Genomic DNA, 24,875 nt, shown 5'->3' with positions numbered 1-24,875 from the left:
AATTGTTAAGTACCAACTTAACACTTAGTAAGAACCTAATATCTCATTATCTCATTAGCACTTAATAAGAACCTAACATCTAACAAAAGCAGAATTATTGACAAATTTCTTTACTTGCCTAATGATAATTTAATCCTTCAAAATAACTGGAAAAACTGATATACTGCACCTGATACTAACCAAAGAAATACTAATAGCTGAAACAAATGACAGAAACCTCAGGGTAAGTGACCACTCCATCCTAGTTCATGATAGAGGAGGAGAATCCAAATAAATTCTGGCACATATCCTATACTTTGGGAAAGCAGAGTTTTCTAAAGGATCAATAATAAGAGTTGGTAGGGAATAACAGTCCAATATTTTACAGAATAAGTCAGTAAGAGAAGGATGGGAAGCCATTTCATGAATAAGATGGTAAAGGTAAGAATGATGAAGAGGAAAAGCAGGAATTCCTTAAAGAATTGAATGTGCTTCCATAGAGAGTTCATTGACCAACTCAGATTTTAAGAAAATATAAGTTTAGAACATGTAATCAAGGGGAAATAATTAAGGGTGGATGCAAGAAAAAGGAATAAATCACTGTAAAGTCAGGATTATTAAAGCCCAGAATGAGCTAAGGCTGACAGTTAATGCTAAACTACAACATAAGAATTTGGAGGGTTTTTTTAAATAGCAATGTTAGGGGCAAGAGAAGAATCAAAAAGGGATAGGACCATTGCTTGAAGTACATGGAATGACAGTAATGGACAATGAGAAGAAGACTAAAAGCACTCAACTTTATTTTCTCTTGCACAGACTCAGAAAGAAAAAAAACCCAGGAGGAAGTAGAAATCTAAAATAAGAGAAATCGAGACACTATCTCGTCTTTCATTTGTTAAGTCACAAAGATCAAATGAATTACATCCTATAGTACTGAAAGAAATGAGATTTTAGTCCTGAGCTACTCTGAAAGATCTTACAGAAAAGAAATGTCACAGAATTAGAGGAAAACAAAGATTCCAAATTTCTTTCTTTTCTCTATTTCTTTCTCTCTTTCATTTCATTTCATTTCCTCTTTTTTTTTTTTTTTTTTTTTTTGGCTGAGGCAATTGGGGTTAAGTGACTTGTCCAGGGTCACACAGCTACAAAGTGTTAAGTGTCTGAGGCTAGATTTGAACTCTGGTCCTCCTGACTTCAAGGCTGGTCACTGCATCACCGAACTGCCCCAAGATTCCAAATTTCAAAAAAAGGAAGAGATTGTAGTACTCTAATTATAGGCATGTTACCTTTATTTTTAAATTCTTGGCAACAGTCTAAAATATATTATGAAGACTAGTAAGGAACACTTAGAAAAGTAAACAGTGTTTATTAAAAACCTGTCATGACTTCATCAAATACAGACTATGCCAAAATTAACTTAATTTTCTAGACCACTATGGGCTAAAAAAGATATAATTCTGGTTTATGTCAATTCTATTAATGAAGTTTAACTTCCACATGCCATAACACTTAGTGGGGAAAAACTGTTACAAAGAATTTATTTTAATATAAAAAAGTTCTTACTGCTTGCATCCACACAGAAACCAAGTGCTGCAATTCAATTTTAATTTGGTTTGATAGTTCCAAAATGCATTCTCTGTGTTCGTGGCTGGTGTAGGCAGAATCAGTAAAATCCTCTGTATGTTCCAAGATAAATTTCAACATTGTTGAAAGATTTTCCTTTGACTGAAAATAAAGATTCTCTCGAAGGGCTTCAATAGTCATCTGAAAAATATAATTTGTAGTTTATATAAACCTTTTGTAAATTTATACTTATATAAATAAATCACAGGCACAAAGCAAAATAGGTTCATTTTTATTTCCATATTTTTATATTACTGAACAACACTTGAAAAATTATCAAATTATATTGATTAGTCCAACATAAATTTTTGTTATCTAAACTCAACTGAACTATCACTGCATTATAGAAAAACCCTTTATTAGCTATCATATCTTCCCAATGAGTGTTCCAAGCTTTTTTCCTATTCAAGACCCCAATTCTACCTTCTCCCCTAAAGATTTAACTTTTTTTTTAAACTTTCCTAGCTTCTCATGAATTCAGTATATATACGTATGAATATAATATTCCTTTTTTCTTTCTTGTAATCACAGAGGGAAAAAATGGTACTTTTCCTAACCAAGTGAACATACCTACTCTTCATGTCATTCTAAGGACATCTTTCATATTGTCAAGTATCTTTTTAAATCAATCACAGGGTTCTGGACTTTCTAATTCTAATCTCACCTCAGACTACTTGCTAGCTATATGCCCTCACTTATAATTTAACTACTCTGTATGTTGGTATCATTCTACTCTCTGTTTTCTAATTCATTTCTCATACTGCTCTCAAAAGAATCTTCTCTATGCATAGATAAGATCATATTTCTTCTCTATTCAATAATCCCATTATTTTCCAACTGTTTACTAAGTAAAGCATATCCTCCTTTTTCTAATAATCAAGAACCACCATAAACTGGTACTTTCCTACTTCTCTAGCTTTATTTTATATTATTTCCCTGCAAAGTAGTATCTAACCAAAATGTCATAATTCTCATAACCCAACTTAATGTCACATTGATTAGGAGGCTGCCCTGATAATACTGTCTGTCACTTCTTTCCTTTTTTTCCTCTTCCTAGCTCACAAAGCTCTTTATCTTACATGTTTCTAATGTATGTACGTATCATTTTATACCACAGCCAATATATCAGATCCTCTTAATAGACTTTAAACTTCATGAGGGCAATCCAAAGTTTTAATCTTTCCCAGGGCCCAAGATCATGCTCTATATCAGTAGTACCAGTACTTAATAAGTGGTGGCTGAATTTATTAAATAAGCCAGATATTTATTATGTGAAAGACTTGTGGGGCCTTGGAATCAGAAATAACTGGATTCAAGTTCCACTTTTGATATGTATTGACTCTATAATCCTAAACAAATCACTGAACCTCTAACTCAATCATTTAAGATTTTAAATAATTCTAGGTCTTTAAAAAGAAAAGGCTAATTTTCATATATCTCAAGGAATATGCTCAACTGGGAGTCCCTGTATCAATGAAATCATAGATCCATTTCTTATCTCTATTGTGTTATTTGCTCCATTGTGCATAATAGAAGATACAGAAAAATTACTAAAGTCTTCGCTTTCAAAAATGCTTACAGTCTACTAACGTCAAAATGAGTGAATGAAATAATCATAACTGTAGCACAGAATAGTGGAAAGAGCACTGAATTTAAAATTAAAAAATTTAGGTTTCAGTCTCAGTTCTGCTGCTTAATAACTGGGTGAAATAAGACAAATATTTAAATTTTTTTGAACTTCAGTTTTCCTACCTGTAAAAGAGCAGTAATAATGTTTAGATGACCCTCCACATAGGGTTACTTCAAAATCCAATAAGGTAATATATGTAAATTATTTTTTTACTATGAAGTTTTATATAAATGTTACATCATAATAATACAAAGCTATTATCCTATTTTATTCCAGTGAACAAAATGAAGATCAACCGATAGATATTTTGTGGAAAAGATTTTGGCTTAACACAAGGAAGAACTTCCTAAAGATTAGAATTATTCAATAGTGGAAGAGGCTGCCTTGGAAGTAATGAGAGTAATAACTCCACATCAGATATTTAAGCAGTAGCTGACTATCTACTGGGAACAAATTGCATTGTAGGTCAGACAACTTGATGTCTCAAATCCCTTCCCACTCTAGAATTTTATTATTATGAGTACAATATGAATTTAGAGAGAGATGAGATCCATGTGGGCTAGCAGAGAAAGTTTCATAAAAGAGAAGGAACCTGAGCTGGATCTTGAAGGATTTGTAAGTGTTATGGAAAGATAATATAGCTAAGGGGATTGTATGAGGCACAACAGAAACTGAAATGTGAAATATATATATATATATATATATATATATATATATATATGTATATATATATATATATATATATATATATATATATGAGATAGAGAGGAAATCTGTCTGATCGAATAAGAGGGTATGTATTCAAGATAAGCAGAAAAAAACAAGTAAGACCCAATTATGAAAGAATTTATAACCAGATGGAAGAGTCTGGGTTTGGTATATCTGGAAATAAGAAGTCATTGTAGATTTTTGAATAGTTAACCTTCAGTGGAAGGCAATACTCTGGACATTACTTATCCAGAGTATCTTGGTTATTATACACCTATAATATATTAACTGAACAATGGAACCGTCAAGAAATAAAGGGATTTTATATATATATATATATATATATATATATATATATATATAACAAAAAGAAAATCTGCCTAGATCTTTCTAAGACTGAATGTTATAAAATGAGGTAAAAGTAAGAAGAGTTTGGAAATTATATAAATTAAAGGAAAAAAATAATCATTATGAATGTGCTTCCATGTGAAGAAGGTAATGTACTGAAGGTAATAAGAGTGTTCATCATCTATGAATGACCTACAATTATTATGGACTATGCTTGGACTGGAATTATTTTTCAAGTGGAAGAGACTGATTTGTACTAAGTCACCCATGTGTGACTTAGTCTATCAGTCTTTGTGACCAACAACAAAAACACTTAACAGGAGAAAAGGATATGGTCTATCTATGAAGTTGGAACCTAGGTTTATTAGCACCAGAAGAAAAAGGCTGTGTAAACAACATACCTTCTGCTAAGTCAAAGAGTAGGCACAGTTTTATAGCCCTTTGGGCACAGTTAATTGCTCTCCAGAATGGCTGGAACAGTTCACAACCCCAACAACTCCATGAATATATCCCTAAAACATGTGTTTTCCTTTTCTGGCATGTTAGCTAATCTGTAAATGTGAGGTATTACTTCAGAGTTGTTTTAATTTGCATTTTTCTAATCAACAGGGATCTAAAGCAATTTTGTATGTGTGTGTGTGTATTATATATAGCTTTGAGTTATTCTGAAAATTGCCTTAACCATTTATTAATTGGGGATTGGTTTTAATTTTTAGAAATCTGACTCAGTTCCCTATATATTTGGAAAGCCTTTTTCAGAGAATTTGTTGTAAAAATTGTTTAATATTAGTTCATTATTTAGTTATTTTTCAAAATATAGTTTCCCCTAATTCTTTTTTTTCCTCTCTATTTTTGCTTTAGCTTTGTCTGAGATTATGATTGCTAATTCTGCTCCAGCCCTCTGTGTGTGTGTGTGTGTGAGAGAGAGAGAGAAAGAGAGAGAGAGAGAGAGAGAGAGAGAGAGAGAGAGAGAGAGAGACAGAGAGAGAGAGAGAGAGAGAGAGAGAATATGTAGCTTATGTGTGTCTTTTTGGCTCAAGTGTATTTTTTGTAAACATATTGTTGGATGCTGGTTTCTAATCTATTCTGCTACTCACTTCTGTTTTATGGGTGAGTTTATTTCATTCATATTCACAATTTTAATTACTAGATTGTGTATTTCTTTTTCCTTCTGTTTATCTTTCTTTTTGTCCTATCCCTTCTCAAAGTATTATTTTGCTTCTAATTCTAATTACTGTGTTTCTTAATCTGTTATCTTTTTTATCATCCTTCTTCCCTTATGCAATTTTCCCTTTCATGTTGGGTAAGATAGATTGCTATACTCAACTGCATATGTATGTGTATGTATATATGTATATGTGTGTATTCTTCCGTTTTTGAATCACTTCCAATGCAAGATTGAAGCATTGCCTGCTACTTTTCCCATTTTTCCTCCAGTATTAACAAAAACCTCTTCCTTGTGTACCTCTACAAAAGAGGTAAGATGATATAATTTACCCCATCTTCTACTCTCTTCCTGTTCCTCTAAATGCATGACCTTTCTTATCCCTTCTTTTTTTTAGATCATTCCAACATAATTGATTCACACCCATGCACTCAATGTGTATTGCCCCAATAAAGTTCTTAGAAGTTATGTTCCCACATAGAAATTTAAATAGTTTAACTTTATTGTCTCTTATGATTTCTCTTTCATATTTACTTTTTTATGCTTCTCTTAAGTCTTATTCTCTTGAGTATTCTTTTTGAATACCAATTTTAAAATTCATCTTTGGTCTTTTTATCAGTAATACTTAAAAAATCCTCTATTTCTTTTTTTTATGCTTACAGATTTTTTTTATTATTAATAATTTTTTATTATATATATATATATATATATATTTATAATATTATCCCTTGTATTCATTTTTCCAAATTATCCCCTCCCTCCTTCTATTCCCTCCCCCCGATGACAGGCAATCCCATACTTTTTACATGTATTACAATATAACCTAGATACAATACATGTGTGTGAATATCATTTTCTTGTTGCACAATAAGCATTAGATTCCGAAGATACATGTAACCTGGGCAGACAGATATTAGTGCTAACAATTTACATTCACTTCCCAGTGTTTCTTCTCTGGGTGTAGCTACCTCTGTCCATCATTGATCAACTGGAAGTGAGTTGGCTCTTCTTTATGTTGAAGATTTCCACTTCCATCAGAATACATCCTCATACAGTATTGTTGTTGAAGTGTATAGTGATCTTCTGGTTCTGCTCATTTCACTCAGCATCAGTTGATGTAAGTCTCTCCAGGTCTCTCTGTATTCCTTCTGCTGGTCGTTTCTTACAGAGCAATAATATTCCATAACCTTCATATACCATAATTTACCCAACCATTCTCCAACTGATGGACATCCATTCATCTTCCAGTTTCTAGCTACAACAAAAAGAGCTGCCACAAACATTTTGGCACATATATGTCTCTTTCCGCTCTTTAGTATTTCTTTGGGATATAAGCCCAGTAGTAGCACTGCTGGGTCAAAGGGTATGCACAGTTTGATAGCTTTTTGGGCATAATTCCAGATTGCTCTCCAGAATGGCTGGATTCTTTCGCAACTCCACCAGCAATGTATTAGTGTCCCAGTTTCCCCACATCCCCTCCAACATTCATCATTATTTGTTCCTGTCATCTTAGCCAATCTGACAGGTGTGTAGTGGTATCTCAGAGTTGTCTTAATTTGCATTTCTCTGATCAGTAGTGATTTGGAACACTCTTTCATGTGAGTGGATATAGTTTCAATTTCTTCATCTGAGAATTGTCTGTTCATATCCTTTGACCATTTATCAATTGGAGAATGGTTCGGTTTCTTATAAATTAGGGTCAGTTCTCTATATATTTTGGAAATGAGACCTTTGTCAGAACCTTTGTTTTTAAAAATATTTTCCCAATTTATTACTTCCCTTCTAATCTTGTTTGCATTAGTATTATTTGTACAGAAACTTTTTAGTTTGATGTAATCAAAATCTTCTATTTTGTGATCAATAATGATCTCTAGTTCTCCTCTGGTCATAAATTCCTTCCTCCTCCACAAGTCTGAGAGGTAGACTATCCTCTGTTCCTCTAATCTATTTATTATCTCCCTCTTTATGCCTAAATCATGGACCCATTTTGATCTTATCTTGGTATATGGTGTTAAGTGTGGATCCATATCTAATTTCTGCCATATTAATTTCCAAAACCTCCTCTATTTCAATAAATATCCATTTCCCTCATCCCTGACTCCTGAAGGATTATTTATACTCAGATTTGGTGGGTAGGTTACTCTTGGTTGTAATAATGATTTCTTTGCCTTCTGGAATACCATATTCCAATTCCTCTGTACCTTTAATGTGGGAATAGCTAAATCTTGTGAAATCCTGGCTATGATACCCAAATGATAACTGAATGTTTTCTTTCTAGCTGCTTGCAAAATTTTTTCCTTGATTTGGGAGCTCTACAATTTACTTATCGTATTCTTGGGGGTTTTCATTTTGGGATCGTTTTCAGGAGGTGATTGGTGGATTACTTCTATTTCTATTTTATCCTCTGGTACTAAAATATCAGAGCAGTTTTCCTTGATAATTTCACTTTTAAAACTTTTGCTTTGAATATTTTTAAACACTTAAAACATTTTTATTTAATTTATTCCTGTGTTAACATTTTAAGTTCTAAACTGTCCCCCTTCTTCTCTCCCCACTGTATATAGGAGAAGGCTATCATTTGACACAGATTTATAAATATGGGTAAAATTATACTATGAATATTATTACTATGCTATCAATTCTTTCTCTGGAGGTTGACAGAATCTTCCTTCATAGGTCCTTTGTAATTGACTTGAATATTTATAATAGTTATAGTAACCTGATTGTCCACAATTATTCTTCAAATAAGATTACTGTTACTCTTTATAAGTTCTCTTGTTTCTGTTCATTTAACTTTTCAATATTTCATGCAAGTCTTTTTCATGTTTTTCTAAAATTATTCTGCTTATAACTTCTTATAGCACAGTGGTAAGTCAACATGATCATAGACCACAACTTGTACCATTCTCCAACTAAATGGCATCACCTCAATTTCCAGTTCTTTGTCACCAAAAAGAACTACTGTAAATCACTTAAAACTTATAGATTTTATTCCCCTTTTTTCCAATCATCTTGGGAAATAGACCAAAAAGAGGTAGTCAAAGAGTATGCACAGTTTTATAATTCTTTGGGCATAATTCCAGATTGCTCTCCAAAATTGGATCAATTAGCTATTTCACCAACAAATATTATTAACATCCCAATTCTTCCACATCCCCTTCAACATTTGTCATTTTCCTCTTCTATCACTTTAGCCAATCTGATAGGTATGAGATACTTCAAAGTTGTTGTAATTTGCATTGCATTTCTCTAATCAATAATGATTAAGAGTATTTTTTTCATATTTCATATGACTATAGTTTTCATTTCTTCAACAGAAAACTCTGTTCATAGCTTTCTAAAATAGATCTTTAATATTTACCTTTTTATGTTTCCCTTGAATGTAGTAGGTCATATTTTTCATTCTGTTTTGGTCTTTTCTCACAAATACCTGAAAGTTTTTTGGTTTATCAAATATCCAATTTTTCACCATTTAGGATTATACATAGTTTACTGGATAAGTTATTGTTGGTTATAAGACCAGCTAGTTTGCTCTCACAATATGATGCTGCTAAATCTTGTCTCATCCTGACTATAGCTCCACAGTATCAAAAATTTTTTTCTCTAATGTGGCATATTTTGGGAGGGGGTATTTTTTGTGATTTTTTTCCCCTTGAACTGGGAGCTTTGAAACTTAGTTATGATGTTCCTGTGAGTTTTTATCTCTTTCACATGGTAATTGTTGCATTTTTTCTATTTCTCTTTTACTTTCTTATTTTAAAACTTCAGGGCAATTTTCCTTAATAGTTTCTTCTAATAATTTCTCTTTTTAAAAAAATCCTAACTATAAGTAGAACTTTTTTTTTTTTTTTTTTTTTGGGGAGGCTGGGGTTAAGTGAGTTGCCCAGGGTCACACAGCTAGGAAGTGTTAAGTGTCTGAGGTCCTCTTGAATTCAAGGCTGGTGCTCTATCCACTGCGCCACCTAGCTGCCCCAAGTAGAACATTTCTTATATTGTCTCTCCTTAGTCTATCCTTCAGTTCAGTTGTTTTTTTAATGAGTTGTTTCACAATCTCATCTATTTTTTTTTTCGTTCTTTTGATTTTGTTATTTTTTTTGGTGTGTGTGTGTCTCTCTCTCTCTCTCTCTCTTTTTTTTTTTTTTTTTGCTGAGGCAGTTGAGATTAAGTAACTTGCCCAGGGTCACACAACTAGGAAGTGTTAAGTGTCTGATAACAGATTTGAACTCAGGTCCTCCTGACTTCAGGGCTGGTGCTCTATCCACTGTGTCACCTAGCTGCCCCTGAAGTGTCTCATTAATTCTTTAACTTTACCTTACTAAAACCTAATTTTTAAGTAATTATTTTCTTTCATAAATTTCTAGACCTCTTTTTGCAATTAGATGATTTTCTTTTCATAATTTTCTTGATTTTCTTGCATTACTCTTATTTTTGCCCTAATTTTTCCTCAACCTCTTGTTTGATTTTAAAATTCCTTTTAAGCGCTTCCAAAAACTTTTTTTTTGGAATTGTAACCATTTTTCTTTTTTCTTTGAGATAAAAGTGGCTATTTTAACTTTACTATCTTCTGAGTTTGAACTCCCATCTTCTCTATCATCATAGTGGTTGGGTTCTTTCTCTTTTGCTTACTCCTTTCTTAGCAGCTAATTTCTTGTCTGTTTACTCTGTATTAAAGTAGGGCTTTATTTCTAAGACATGGAAGATAATGTCTCAGGTTTTAGATTTTTTGTACTGTGATTTTCTGAGCTCTAACTGGGGACTGACTTCATATAATCCTCACTACTCCTAAACTATGACCAGGAATACCAATAATGCTGTCACTGCAAATATTCTTACTTTCTATCTGCAACCTCAAGATTCAGCTCACCTCTCTGCATAGAAACCAAACCAGGGATTCTGCTCTCTTTTAAATACCCACAGACAGTAGGTCCCCATCCTTCTGTTACCACACTCACAAGCATATACTTGCTCCACCACTTGAAACTGCCTGGTCAGCACATCTAGGTATAGCATGTAGACCCAGTGGAAGGCCCTACAAAATTTCCTGATCATCAGTCTAACCCCAATACCATAAGGTTCCTGAAACTGAGCCCAACACAGCTGCTCTGAGGGCTCACTGTTTGTTAATTCAGCAGTGTCTTACTGCAGATATCTACCATCCCTGATCAAATCTTTCTTAATGTCCTTCCAAGTACTTACCTAGATAACTATTTTATCCCAACTTTTAATTATTTCTATTAGTCAAAGTTATATTGTTTGTGGGGAAATTTGGGAGACCTAAGTAATTTCCTAATTTATTATGCTATCTTCTCAGAATCCCTTGATAATTTCTTGAAAGATAATATCTAGTAATGCAGAATGTTGGAGGGGATGTGGGAAAACAGGGACACTGATACATTGTTGGTGGAATTGTGAATACATCCAGCCATTCTGGAGAGCAATTTGGAACTATGCTCAAAAAAGTTATCAAACTGTGCATACCCTTTGATCCAGTAGTGTTACTACTGGGCTTATATCCCAAAGAGATCTTGAAGAAGGGAAAGGGACCTGTATGTGCAAGAATGTTTGTGGCAGCCCTCTTTGTGGTGGCCAGAAACTGGAAACTATGTGGATGCTCATCAATTGGAGAATGGCTGAATAAATTGTGGTATATGAATGTTATGGAATATTATTGTTCTGTAAGGAATGACCAACAGGATGATTTCAGAAAGGCCTGGAGAGACTTACATGAATTAATGCTAAGTGAAATGAGTAGGACCAGGAGATTGTTGTATACTTCAACAACAATACTACATGATGATCAATTCTGATGGATGTGGCCATTTTCAACAATGAGATGAACCAAATCAGTTCCAATAGAGCAGTAATGAACTGAACCAGCTACACCCAGCGAAAGAACTCTGGGAGATGAGACTAAACCACTACATAGAATTCCCAATCCCTCTAATTTTGTCCATCTGCATTCTGGATTTCCTTCACAGGCTAATTGTACACTGTTTCAAAGTCTGATTCTTTTTGTACAGCAAAACAACTGTATTTAATTTATACTTTAACATATTTAACATGTATTGGTTGACCTGCCATCTGGGGGGGAGGGGAAAATTTAGAACAAAAGGTTGGCAATTGTCAATGTTGTAAAACTACCCATGCGTATATCTGGTAAATAAAAACTAAAAAAAAAAAGAAAGATATTATCTAGGCTCTTTGGTTTTTCTTTCATAGCTTTCAGGTAGACTAATAATTTTTAAATTACTTTTCCTCCATCTATTTTCCACTTCAATTGTTTTTCTGATAAGATATTTCACATTTTCTCCTATTTTTAAAAAAATCTTCTGACTTTGTTTTATTGTTTCTTGACATCTCCTGGGGTCATTAGCTTCCACTTCCCATTCTAATTTTTAAGGACTATTTTTGGTGAGCTTTTATAAAATCTTTTTTCCATTTAATGAATTCTGCTTTATAAGAAGTTTTTTTGTTTTTGTTTTTCAGTGAACTTTTGTATCTCTTGGTACAATTCTGTTTTTAAGGTGCTATTTTATTTAATATTTTTTGTGTCTTTGTTAATTTTTTTTATAATTTTCTTTTTTTTTTATGTGTGTAGAACCAAATTTCTTGTTGCACAGGAAGAATTGGATTCAGAAGGTAAAAATAACAGTTTACACTCATTTCCCAGTGTTCCTTTTCTGGATGTAGCTGATTCTGTCCATCATTACTCAATTGGAATTAGATTAGCTCTTCTCTATGTTGAAGATATCCACTTCCATCAGAATACATCCTCATACAGTATCATTGTTGAAGTGTATAATGATCTTCTGGTTCTGCTCGTTTCACTCAGCATCAGTTGATGTAAGTCTCTCAAGCCTCTCTGTATTTCTCCTGTTGGTCATTTCTTACAGAACAATAATATTCCATAACCTTCATATACCATAATTTACCCAACCATTCTCCAATTGATGGACATCCATTCATCTTCCAACTTCTAGCCACTATGAAAAGGGCTGCCACAAACATTTTGGCACATACAGGTCCCTTTCACTTCTTTAGTATTTCCTTGGGATATAAGCCCAGTAGTACTATGGCTGGGTCAAAGGGTATGCACATTTTGATAACTTTTTGGGCATAATTCCAGATTGCTCTCCAGAATGGTTGGATTCTTTCACAACTCCACCAACAATGCATCAGTGTCCCAGTTTTCCCATAGCCCCTCCAACATTCATCGTTATTTGTTCCTGTCATCTTAGCCAATCTGACAGGTGTGTAACGATATCTCAGAGTTGTCTTAATTTGCATTTCTCTGATCAATAGTGATTTGGAACACTCTTTCATGAGTGGAAATAGTTTTAATTTCATCATCTGAAAATTGTCTGTTCATATCCTTTGACCATTTTTAAAAATAATTTTCTTGCATAGATCTCATTTCTTTTCCCATTTTTTCCTCAACTACACATCTCCTTCTTTAATACTTTCAGGAATCCTTGTTCGGTTTAGGTTCAATTTGCATTTTTTTTTGAGGCCTTGCCTGTAGCCTCACATTGTTTTCTTCTTCTTGTTGTCTTCTGAGTTTGTATCTTGATTGTTCTTGCAACCAAATAGCTTTCATGACTGGTTTTTTTGTTGTTTGCTCATTTTTCCAGCCTATTTCCTAACTTTGAAAATTTTTTTTTTTTTTTTTGATAACTAATGTGATTTCCATAACAGATCTACCTTGCAGGAAGGGTATGTTATGAAACAGCCAGTTTCATTTGTACATACTTTTCATTAAGTGAATAAATTGACATTCGTTCATCCACTGAATAAATATTTATTAAGTATTATGTAAAGATCTTTCCATTACTCTTAGATGATCAATCAACTTTAATTTTTCAGAACTTGTGGTTCAAGTAGAGCGATAAAGGACTCAAGACTAAAAAAATGTGTGTGTGTGTGTGTGTGTGTGTGTGGGTGCATTTTGGAGATAACCAATGCAGAAATCTGTTTTGCTTGAGTATACATGTTTGTAATAGAGGCTTTCATTTTTCTTTAGTTCCTAATGCAGAACATGAGGAATAGAGAAGGTGAATTTTTGCTGACTGAAATAAATGAAGCACATTTTAATTTTTAAAATAAACATTCTACCACTGTGTAAAAGTAGCAATTCATTATCTACTTAGCTTTTCCCACATAAATAATTACGTTAAACTCTTTAGTGATTATGTATTTCATGTAGAGTACCCTGAAATATTTGCATATTTTTATAACAAAACTTTTTTATAATAAAGAATTATACAATAATAATAGCATAGAGGATGGTTATCAGAGAGACAGAAGAACAGGAAAAAAAGTGTAGTTATCATGTGAGAAAGATAACCAATAGACATGTTTCATGTTTCAGTGGTATTCACACAAAGCCAAGAAGTTTAGAAGGAACAGAGTCACTTGCATTGCATTTGATCTGCCCTGGGGATGATGTGGGTGTAGCCCCCTTTAAGATTCCTTGTCTGATCTCCAACTTCCTTTGGGACTGACCTTTGATTTACAAGATCTGTATCTGAGCCAGTTTTGGGCTTGTACCCAGCCCCCACCAGATCTGAGCTGGCTTGGATTTTCTCAACCTCCAACTATCTGCTCAGGTTTCCCCAAAACAGTTTCTTCCTTATCTGAAAAGCCCTCCAAGAATCTGGCCTTCCAGGAATCAACATGAGTTCCACCCATATTCCCCTTCAAGCAGATAAAAACAGCCAAGGTAGAATCATCCCTGGGCAGAGAGTTGAAACATACAAGCACTATGCTTTGCATCACAGATTCTCTGTCCCTGCCACTGCTTTTGGTGTGTATCTTCCTCTATCTAATGCCTTTTACTAACCAGACTTTAACCTTGCTTCCAATCCTTGCAATAAACCTCTTTTTATCAATCTAGGTTTTCGGGCCTGTAAATTCATTTACAGGGGACTCTCGCCGCCATTAGACCTTATTTAACTTTGTATCCTTGCACCGAATCCTAAGGGGTTGCAGAGGAGCTCCATGTGACTCCCTGTATCCTAATCCTGCCACTAGACCTTAATTAATTCTATTGAGGTATATACCTCACCATTAGGTATTTATCTCATCATTTGGTTCCCTGTTACCTCATCAGGGAGAGTAGCGTTCACATGAGTGAAATAAAGAATTGATGGAAATAAAGGCATATAGCTCATGTATGAATCAGTCTTCTATGATAAATCCATTTTTTTTTTCAAAAAAAAGGGAATTTTAGTATGTCCTAATCACCATTAGGTGGACTAAGAAAGTTACCTTCAAGTTTTTAAACTAATATCCTCAAAGTTTATAACAGATATAGCTGGAATTTGGCACTCTATGCTCACTATCTCAGCACAATTAATGAACTGTTTTGCCTAACCTAAAAGTTATAACTATTGGTATATGATGGAGATAATGGCTTCAAACAGAGAATGACTTCTCTAACAGCAACTATATACATGCCTACATATGTAATGCATTAGAAAAATAGAAAGTGAACAACTTTTTGGACAAAGAGAAATGCAAATGTTATTGGAAAGCTAGAGATGAGAATGTAGTCAATTTAAAGCATAGATATTATCTATCTTTGTAAAGCTTCTATTCTAAAATATGAACCCCCAAAACACTGATAAGAAGAGAAAATGGAAATGGAAAAATATATACATTTCTATATTCTTACCTTAAATTCTTTTATGCCAGCATATATACTGATAGATGATATTTCATTTTCTCCATTTGGTCTGCAGTCTGTTACAATTTCAATTACTTGTTCCAAAGCCAGTTTCATTCGGTGAAATACTCCCCCTTTATTTTTACGAGCTGATTCACAATTGGGATGCCTAAGACATGTCTTTTAAAAAAAAGGTAACTTCTTTAAGGTGAATGTTTCTATAATACGCAAAGGAACATATGAATTTTTTTTTATTAGTGTATAACTGATTTTCTAGTAAAATCTCTCTACAATGATATGAGGAATTAAAGGATTAATATTAAGAGTATAAATGTAAATAGCTCACTTATTTAGTACATAACAGATGCTCAATAGATGCTTATATAAGAAATAAGCATGCCTAGCAAACAGAGCCTGGAATTAGGAGTTTTGCATTCAGATCCTCCCACAGATACTTACTGTGTGAATTATCAGTTTCCTTATCTGGAAAATGGGGATAATTATAATTTCACAATATAACCCCAAGCACTGTTCTGGAGAATAACTTTCTTGCGTTTTTCATGTCTTAAGATTTCTTAGGATAAAGTTCACCTCTTACAGTTTTTAAAATTTAAAATTTTATTATATTATAAAGTAGCAGTCATCAAAACCATTTGGTATTGGCTAAAAAATAGAGTAGTAGATCAGTGGAATAGATTAAGTGCACAAGATACAATAGTCAATGACTACAGCAAACTAGTGCTTGATAAAACCAAAGACTCCAGCTTCTGGCATAAGAAGTCACTATTTGACCAAAATTGCTGGGAAAATTATTAAATAGTATGGCAGAAACTAGGCATCAACCAACACCTAAAAACCTATACTACAATAAGGTCAAAATAGGTTAAATACAAAAGGTGATATTATAAGCAAATTAGGAAAACAAAGGATAGTTTACCTCTCAGATTTGTGGAGAAGGAAGGAGAAGGAACTAGAGAATAGAATGAAATGCAAAATGGATTTTTTGCATTTATTTAATTAAATTTAAATATTTTTGTACAAACAAAACCAATGCAGCCAAAATTAGAAGGGAAGCAGAAAATTGGAGAAAAACTTTTACATCCTAAGGTTCTGATAAAGGCCTCATTTCTAAAATATATAGAGAATTTATTCAAATTTATAAGAACACAAGCCATTCTCCACTTGATAAATAATCAAAGGATATGAACAGACAATTTTTAGACAAAGAAATTTAAGCCATTTCTAATCATATGAAAAAATGTTCTAAATCACTATTTATTAGAGAAATGAAAATTAAGACAACTCTGAGGTACCATTTAACACCTCTCTAAGATGACAGGAAAAACATAATGATAAATGCTGGAGGGGATGTGAGAAGACTGGGATGTTAATCACATTGTTGGTAGAATTGTGATCTGATTCAATCATTCTGGAGACTAATTAGGAACTATGCCCAAAGGACTATTAAACTGTGCATATTCTTTGATCCAGCAGTGTCTCCCAAAGAGATCATAAAAAAGGGAAAAGGACACATATGTGTAAAAATGTTTGTAGCAGCCCTTTTTATAGTGGCAAGACCTGGAAACTGAGTGGCTGCCTATCAGTTGGTGAATAAGTTATGGTATATGAATGTTATGGAATATTATTGTTCTATAAGAAACAATTAGCAGGATGATTTCTGAAAAGGCTTGGAGAGACTTGCATGAAATGATACTAAATGAAGTGAGTAGAACCAAGAGAACATTGTACACAGTAACAACAAGATTATGTGATGATCAACTGGGACAGACATGGCTCTTTTCAACAAAGAGGTGACTTAGGCCAATTCCAATAGATTTATGATGAAGAGAGCAATCTGCATCCAGAAAGTTATGGGGACTGAATGTGGTCACAACATAATATTTTTTTTGTTTTTGTTTGCTTGCTTGTTCTTTTCCCTCTATTTTTTTCCCTTTTTGATCTAATTTTTCTTGTGTAGCATGATAAATGTGAAATATATTTAACCCATATTGGATTAACCTATATTGTCTAGGGAAGGTGGGAGATGGGGAGAGATGAAGAAAAATATGGAATACAAGGTTTTTCAAGGATGAAAAAAACTATTTTTGCATGTATTGTGAAAAATAAAAAGCTTTTATTTAAAAAATTTGAAATTTTAAAGTAGTTATATAAAAAAGAAAAAACAATGCAAACTACCAGTGTTTTGAGTTCTCAAAACTGAAACACTAAACCCACCAATTTTCATCTTACCTTTGAAGCTGTGAGAAGCATCATAGTACATTTCTCAAGAACTGCCCGAGCTGCTGCCATTTCTGCCTTTTTCTTTTCATCTTTCAAATCCTAAGAAGGAATGAAAATGAAATTATTAATATTTTTAAATTATGTCAGAAACTAATTCAATACTTGAAAAATTTCTTCATTTAAGAAAAAGAACTTAAAGATGGCATAAGTGAAGGAAATATAAGTTTTTGAAAATTTTCACCAGTTGTGTTTCAAAAGCCTTATTTTTAAATTGCTTGACTGAAATCTGGGATGTATTTCCCAAACAGAAACAATGTTATGATCTCCAATGGTCTATTTAATCACAACATTACTTAAAAGAACTCAAACTAGGATGGATGATAGTGAACATCTCAGTCCTAGAGAACTCATAATGATACATACCTTCTTCCTTTAAGAAGAGAAGTAAGCCTGAGGAATGGAAAACTGATAAACACTGTCAGAAACAATACCTTCAAGTAAATTTGCTTAAAAGTTTTTATTTTATTAGAAAAAGTTTGGTGGGGAAAGATGCTTTAAGGGGAAATAATTGTGGCATATAAATAAAAGGCAATACTATTGACTCATTAACTGATTTTGCAGTCTACCAAAACCTGATTTTAAAAAAAATTTTTTTTTAACAAAAACTGTCATGTAGCCATACTTACCCATTCTTTATTTGCAATGTTGAAGTTTTGGGTTTTTTTTTTAAACATTCAAAGATAAAGCTTTATATGTATTCCTCAAACCCATAGCCTGGATTTCCAGGACACATTGATTTTGAATGAGACAGGATAGAAATGGGATAAAATATAAAATGTCTAATGTCTAATCAGAAATTTTACATCTTGGTGTAGCAGATAGTTAACTAGCTTTGGGTTTTGGGGGGAGTGGAGCCAAAATGGTGGAGAGCAGACATGGTTTTTTGTCACCTCCTCCGACCTTTTCTCAAACCAATAGTAGATTAAGCCACTAAATTGGTTTTGGAGTGACAGAACCCACACATATCGGGAGTACAACACATTTCCAGAAGAAGAACTTCAGAAAAGGTCTGTTTCAATAGGGCAGACTGGGCAGAGAGACAGTCTGCTGAGCATAGACTGTAGCACAGGGAACCTGGTACAAGGAGCTGGGGCAGGAAGTTAGAGTGTTGCAGCACACTAGGGAATCTTCCGTGAGGCTCTTAGACTACTTTATTCCGGTTGCAAGCAGGTAGTTAACAGATTTGCTGTAAGACACCCAAAAACAAATACAAAAGGCAAATTGTAAGCCGCTGAGCCCAGAAGAACTCGACACCTGGCTGTGATTACCCAGCACTGGCAGTCAGTCAGAAACACTGGTCCCAGCATAAACTAAAGCAAGCTGTCATTCCTTTGCCTTAAGAGCAGACCCCAACCTCAAAATAAATGAACAAAAAAGCAAAATAAAATCAGACCATAAACAACTTTTATGGAAAAAAAAGAACAGACTTCAAATCTTGAGGTTCCTAAAGGCAAATCAACTCCAGATGAAGCCCCAAAAGGAGATATGAGCTGATTCCTATTTCACAAGGCTCTCTTGGAAGATTTCAAAAAGGATCTTAAAAGAGAGAAGAAAAAATGGGGAAAGGAAATGAGATCTTTGCAAGAGGGCATGGAAAAGAAAAAAGAGAAATTATCTGAAGAAAACTCCTTAAAAATAGATTTGGTGAAATGGGGAAAGTATATAACTTCCTACAAAATAGATCTGATGAAATGGAAAAAGCATATTACTCCTTACAAAATAGATATGAAAAAGAAATTGAATTCATTGAAATTCATTGAAAAACAGAATTTGTAAAATGAAAAAATAATGCAATGAACAAAACAATTCAGTTGGCCAAATACAAAAACTAAAAAAGGTAACTGAAGAAAATAATATACTAAAAATCAGAATTGAACAAATGGAAGTGAATGACTCAATAAGACTTTAAGAATCAGTCAAACAAAACCAAAAAAATTTTAAAATAGAAGAAATATGAAATACCTCCTAGGAAAAACAACTGACCTGAAAAATAGATCTAGGAGAGACAATCTAAGAATTATTGGACTTCCTGAAAGCCATGATGGAAAAAAAAAAGCCTATACCTATCTTTCAGGAAATCCTAAAGGAAAACTGCCCTGATGTCCAAGAATCAGAAGGTAAAATATCCATTGAAAGAATTCACCAATCACCTCCTGAAAGAGACCCCAAAATGAAAACTCCAAGAAATATCGTGGCTAAATTTCAGAAGATCAGACCAAGGAAAAAATATTGCAAGCAGCCAGAAAGAAACAATTTAAATAATGAGGAGCCACAATCAGAACCCAGCAGTTTCCAGCTTAAAGGATCTAAGGGCCTGGAATCTGATATTCTGAAAGGCAAAGGAATTTGGAATGCAGCCAAGAATAAACTATCCAGCTAAATTGAGCATTATCTTTCAGGGAAGAGGATGGGCATTCAATGATACAGGTGAATTTCATTTATTTATTTATCTATTTTTTTGAAGCTCTTAAAAGTTTTACTAATTTCATTTATTTTTGATGAAAAGATCAGAGCTGAACAAAAAATTTGACTTCCAAATATAGAACTCAAGAGAAGCATAAAAAGGTAAAAAGGAAAGAACTCTTGAGAAATATTATCTCGGTTATGGGTATACATAGAAGAGTATATACATAGAAAGGGATAATTTGATTTTGCTGTGATAAATAAAAAGAAACTAAAGGTGGAAAGGGGATTGTACTGAAAAAAAGAGGAAAATGGAAATAATATAGGGGAAATTACATTTCACAAAGAGGCAAAGAAGACCTATATAATTGAGGGAAAAAAGGGAGGGGGATGAACGTTGTGTGAATTTTAATTTCATCAGACTTGGCTCAAAGAGAGAATATCAGACATATTTGGTTTCACAGAGAAACTTGTCTCACCTTATAGGGAAGTGGGAGGGAAAAGGAAAAAGGAAAGGGGAAGGCTAATAGAAGGGAAAACAGAAGTAGTAGGGGAAAGGTATAAGAAAGGGGAAGGGGCTCTACAGGGGGAGGGCTTTTTGAGGGAGGTGGTAATCAGAAGCAAAATAATGAGGAGGAGGGAAGGGGAAAAGGAAAGAGAAGAGCTTAACTTAGGGTAAATAAGATGGCAGGAAATATAGAATTAGTTATTTTAACTATAAATGTAAATGTGATGAACTCTCCCATAAAACGGAAGCAGATAGAAGACTGGATTAAAAGCCAGAATCCTACAAGATGTTGTTTATAAGAAACACATTTATAGCAGAGTGATACATACAGAGTAAAGGTAAAAGTCTGAAGGAGAATTTATTATGCTTCAGGTAAAGTAAAAAAAAAAGCGAAGGTAGTAATCCTGGTCTCAGATCAAGCAAAAGCAAAAATAAATCTAATTAAAAGAGATAAGGAAGGAAACTATATCCTGCTAAAGAGTACCACAGATAATGAAACAATATCAATACTAAACATATATGCACCAAGTGATATAGCATCCAAATTTCTAGAGAAGTTAAAAGAGCTGTAAGAAGAAATAGATAGCAAAACTATAGTAGTGAGGGATCTAAACATTATTCTCTCAGAACTAGATAAATTGAACCACAAAATAAATAAGAAAGAAGTTAAGGAGGTAAATAGAATGTTAGAAAAGTTATGATATGATAGATCTTTGGAGAAAATTGAATGGAAACAGAAAGGAGTATGCTTCTTTTCTTGGTGATTCATGGAATCTATACAAAAATTATTATGCCTTATGTATTAGGGCAGAAAAACTAGCTTTGGAAACAGAAAGACCTGGGGTGAAGTCCAACCTCTGACATATGTTGGCAATTTGAACTCTGGGCAGATAACTTTAAACTCTGAGCCCTGGTTAATACTCTATGAAACTATAATGCATAGAAACTCTGATGAGCCTTCCTGATTCTTGTCCTAGCACTCTATCCATAGCTAATTCTTCTTCACAATACTATGAATTTAATTATGAAGATACTCTCTAGGTTAGAAAGCTCTAACTCATGATCATCCAGATATACACTGCTTTGGCCATTTTTCCTTCTCTTTTACCATTCTATTCTGTTCCAACTTTTCTGGGGTTGATGACACTGATGGTGTAAGGAATTTCTTTGAACAGTTTTAAGAGATCCCTTTCTGAATATCCACTTAATTATACACAATTTTTTAAATTTAAATTTTCTTTTTTTATGATTTTAATAATCAATACACTATAGAAGTATTTCAATAAGCAAAGGACACAAAAAGAGCATTGTATAACAAACTATGAATTTTTTGTTCCATAATTTTTTTTAAAAATTATCAAATTTAACAACATATGATAACATCCTAGTATGTGTTACAAGATTGCACAAATGAGTATGTGTAAATAAAACATTCAACATATTAACTAAAAAAAAGGCATGGATTTTAAATAGGCTCTAATTATATAATCATCCTTCATAAACCTCACATGACTATTGTAGATCAGGGAACTTTTATAAATAAAAGCTGTCTTTAGAGGATGGTCATATCACAACACGCTACTGAAATCAAAATATATATCCCATTTTGTACCTCTAGTCCATTACCCTTCCATCACCTAGTTCAAACTTCTAATTCATGATGCTTTTCCTCAAGTATAAGTGATCAACACAAACAAAAACTTTTTCATTCAAATTTTGCTATTTTTCACTAATAATTAGTATTTTCACTGAAAACTAAAGTGTATGCTAGGCAACTTGGTAGCTTTGCAGGTAGAATGTTGGATCTGAAGTTTGAAAGACCTGAGGTCTCAAACACTTAAAAGTTGTGTGATAATCTTGGGCAATCACTTTGATTCTATTAGATTCAGTTTCCTCATTTACAAAATCTATAATAATAACATCTAACTCCCAGAGTTATTGTGAGGATTAATAAGATAATTTCTGTAAAGTGCTTTGCAAATCTTAAAGCATTATGTAAATACTAGCTATTATTATTAATGATAACTTTAAAGAAACTCAAAGAATCACAAAATCTTAAGAGTTTGATCAGATCTCACATCTAACACAATCTCTACCTGAAACATGAATCCTCTATTAAATAAATACTATATGAATGAACAAATTTAAAATAGATGATAATTTAGATAGTATTCATCAGGCATTTATGGACTAGTCTGGATACCTAACAACTATTTTTTTAAAGTGGGTTTTTTTTTATACATACATGCATACATACACACACACACACACACACATTACACACAATTGTTACTTATTCTTGTGGGAAAAACAAAACATGGCCTTATCCTGACTCAATTCTCAAAGGCTTCCAATAAAGTTTGGGCACCTAATTCACTTTGAAATGAACATAATTTCACATGGAAACATAAGTAAATTTTGCTTTTTTTTTTTTGTTATAAATTTCTAAGACCTAGAAAATACTTACATTTTGTCTGTCTCCAGTCAAGTGTGCAAACTCTACCATTTCATTTCCAAACTGACTGAATATTTGCACAAACTCCTGAAAACTCCCCACGCTCTCCAGTTGTTCCATAGTTGCAAGGACCTAAAATAAAACATAATTTTATTTTTAAAAATCTATTTATTTATTATTGATTTTTATTTACAAAACATATGCATAGATAATTTTTCAACATTGACCCTTGCAAAACCTTCTGTTCCAAATTTCCCCTCCTCCCCCCATCCTCTCCTCTAAATGATAAGTAGTCCAATTCATGTTAAATATGTTAAAATATATGTTAAATCCAATATATGCATACATATTTATACAATTATCTTGCTGCACAAGAAAAATTGGATCTAGAAAGAAAAAACCTGAGAAGAAAAACAAAAAATGCAAGCAAACAATAACAGAAAGAGTGAAAATGCTATGTTGTGATCCACACTCATTTCCCATAGTTCTCTCTCTGGGTATAAATGGCTCTCTTCATTACTGAACATTGGAACTGATTTGAATCATCTCATTGGTGAAGAGCCACGTCCATCAGAATTGATCGTCATATCTAAAACGTAATTTTATAATCCTAATAAGATTTATTTATAAAACTCTAGGATTACTTTTTCAATTTTGTAAAGGAAGTGAATCAGGTTAATTTTTGATCAAACTTTCCAGTTTCCTAAACAAACTGAGAGTTTTGGCTTCTGGATAAAAGTACCTGACAGGAAACAGATTACTTCTAGAGATTGGCTGGCTGTCTTAACATCCACTTTCTCTCTGAAATCTTTTAGTACCATTTTGAGACAGTCAACTTGAGTTGCATCTACAATGCAAAACCTGGATGATACCTTCACTACCACCCTCAACCTGCACTTGCCAATGTATCCTGTAGAACTACCCTGGGTTCATGGTACTATGTAGGTGTGAATTACTAAAACTATAACTTATGGGCTCCCGTTGATGTGTTTACAGTCAAAGGTTACCAGTAGCTCAACATAAAGGCATTTAAATGCCATAGTAAAAAAGTAGTAACAGAATTCTCTCTCTCATAAACCTGGGACATATTCCACAAATATATTCAGCAGTATTATAAAGAGATAACACACATAGAGGTCATAAATACAGAGATGGATACATAGGGATCATGTATGGTCTTGTACTTGTGGGGAAAGATGTGGCCAAGCCCTGTGCTTGGAGGGTAAATGCATGCCTTTGATGTCTCAAAGTACTGTCTTCCCTCTGATCTTGGTCACCTCCAGATGCTGTTCTAATTGTGTTAGTCAATGCTTGGTTTTAATATATGCTTGTAGCTTTTGCCTCAGCTAGAATTCTTAGAGGCTTTATGCCCCAATGTATCCATCATTATGAACTGAAAAAACACTATCACGTTTTTTACATATGGTGCATTAATTTCTCTAAAACAATGCTGTGCTTAAATTAACTTTTCCCAAAGTTATGGCTTCTAATATGATTTAGCTTATAAAAGGGTAAGTCTTTTTTTTTCTTACAATTTTATTTTATTTTATTAAAGCTTTTTACTTACAAAACATGCATTTTTAAAAATTTTTTTTAAAATTTTTAGTAGTTTTTATTTACCAGATATATGCGTGGGTAATTTTACAACATTGACAATTGCCAAATCTTTTGTTCTAATTTTCCCCCTCCCCCATATGGCAGGTTGACCAATACATGTTAAATATGTTAAAGTATAAATTAAATAAATTAAATATATGTATACATGTCCAAACAGTTGTTTTGCTGTACAAAAAGAACTGGACTTTGAAATAGTGTAAAATTAGCTTGTGAAGGAAATCCAAAATTCAGGTAGACAAAATTAGAGGGATTGGGAATTCTATGTAGTGGTTCATAGTCATCTCCTAGAGTTCTTTTGCTGGGTGTAGCTGGTTCAGTTCATTCCTGCTCTATTGGAACTGATTTGGTTCATCACATTGTTGAAAATGGCCACATCCATCAGAATTGATCATCATATAATATTGTTGTTTTAGTATACAATGATCTCCTGGTCCTACTCATTTCACTTAGCATCAGTTCAGGGCAAGTCTTTTA

At 33.2% G+C, this 24,875-nt stretch overlaps 1 protein-coding gene across 1 annotated transcript in view; it reads right to left on the bottom strand.

The window, feature by feature from the left end:
- Positions 1–24,875, bottom strand: part of CTNNAL1 (catenin alpha like 1) — a 99,361-nt gene that overhangs the window by 34,957 nt on the left and 39,529 nt on the right. Inside the window, exons 4-7 of the mRNA XM_074280064.1 lie at positions 22,797–22,916; positions 17,368–17,457; positions 15,127–15,297; positions 1,543–1,743 (exon numbers count right to left, since the gene is read on the bottom strand). Coding sequence (XP_074136165.1) covers positions 1,543–1,743; positions 15,127–15,297; positions 17,368–17,457; positions 22,797–22,916 — 582 coding nt within the window. The remainder of the gene's footprint in view (positions 1–1,542; positions 1,744–15,126; positions 15,298–17,367; positions 17,458–22,796; positions 22,917–24,875) is intronic.

The sequence above is a fragment of the Sminthopsis crassicaudata genome, chromosome 1 (genome assembly GCF_048593235.1).
Source record: "Sminthopsis crassicaudata isolate SCR6 chromosome 1, ASM4859323v1, whole genome shotgun sequence".
Taxonomy (NCBI): domain Eukaryota; kingdom Metazoa; phylum Chordata; class Mammalia; order Dasyuromorphia; family Dasyuridae; genus Sminthopsis; species Sminthopsis crassicaudata.
Note: the sequence above shows the minus strand (reverse complement) of the source record. Positions and strands in the feature narration are given on the sequence as shown.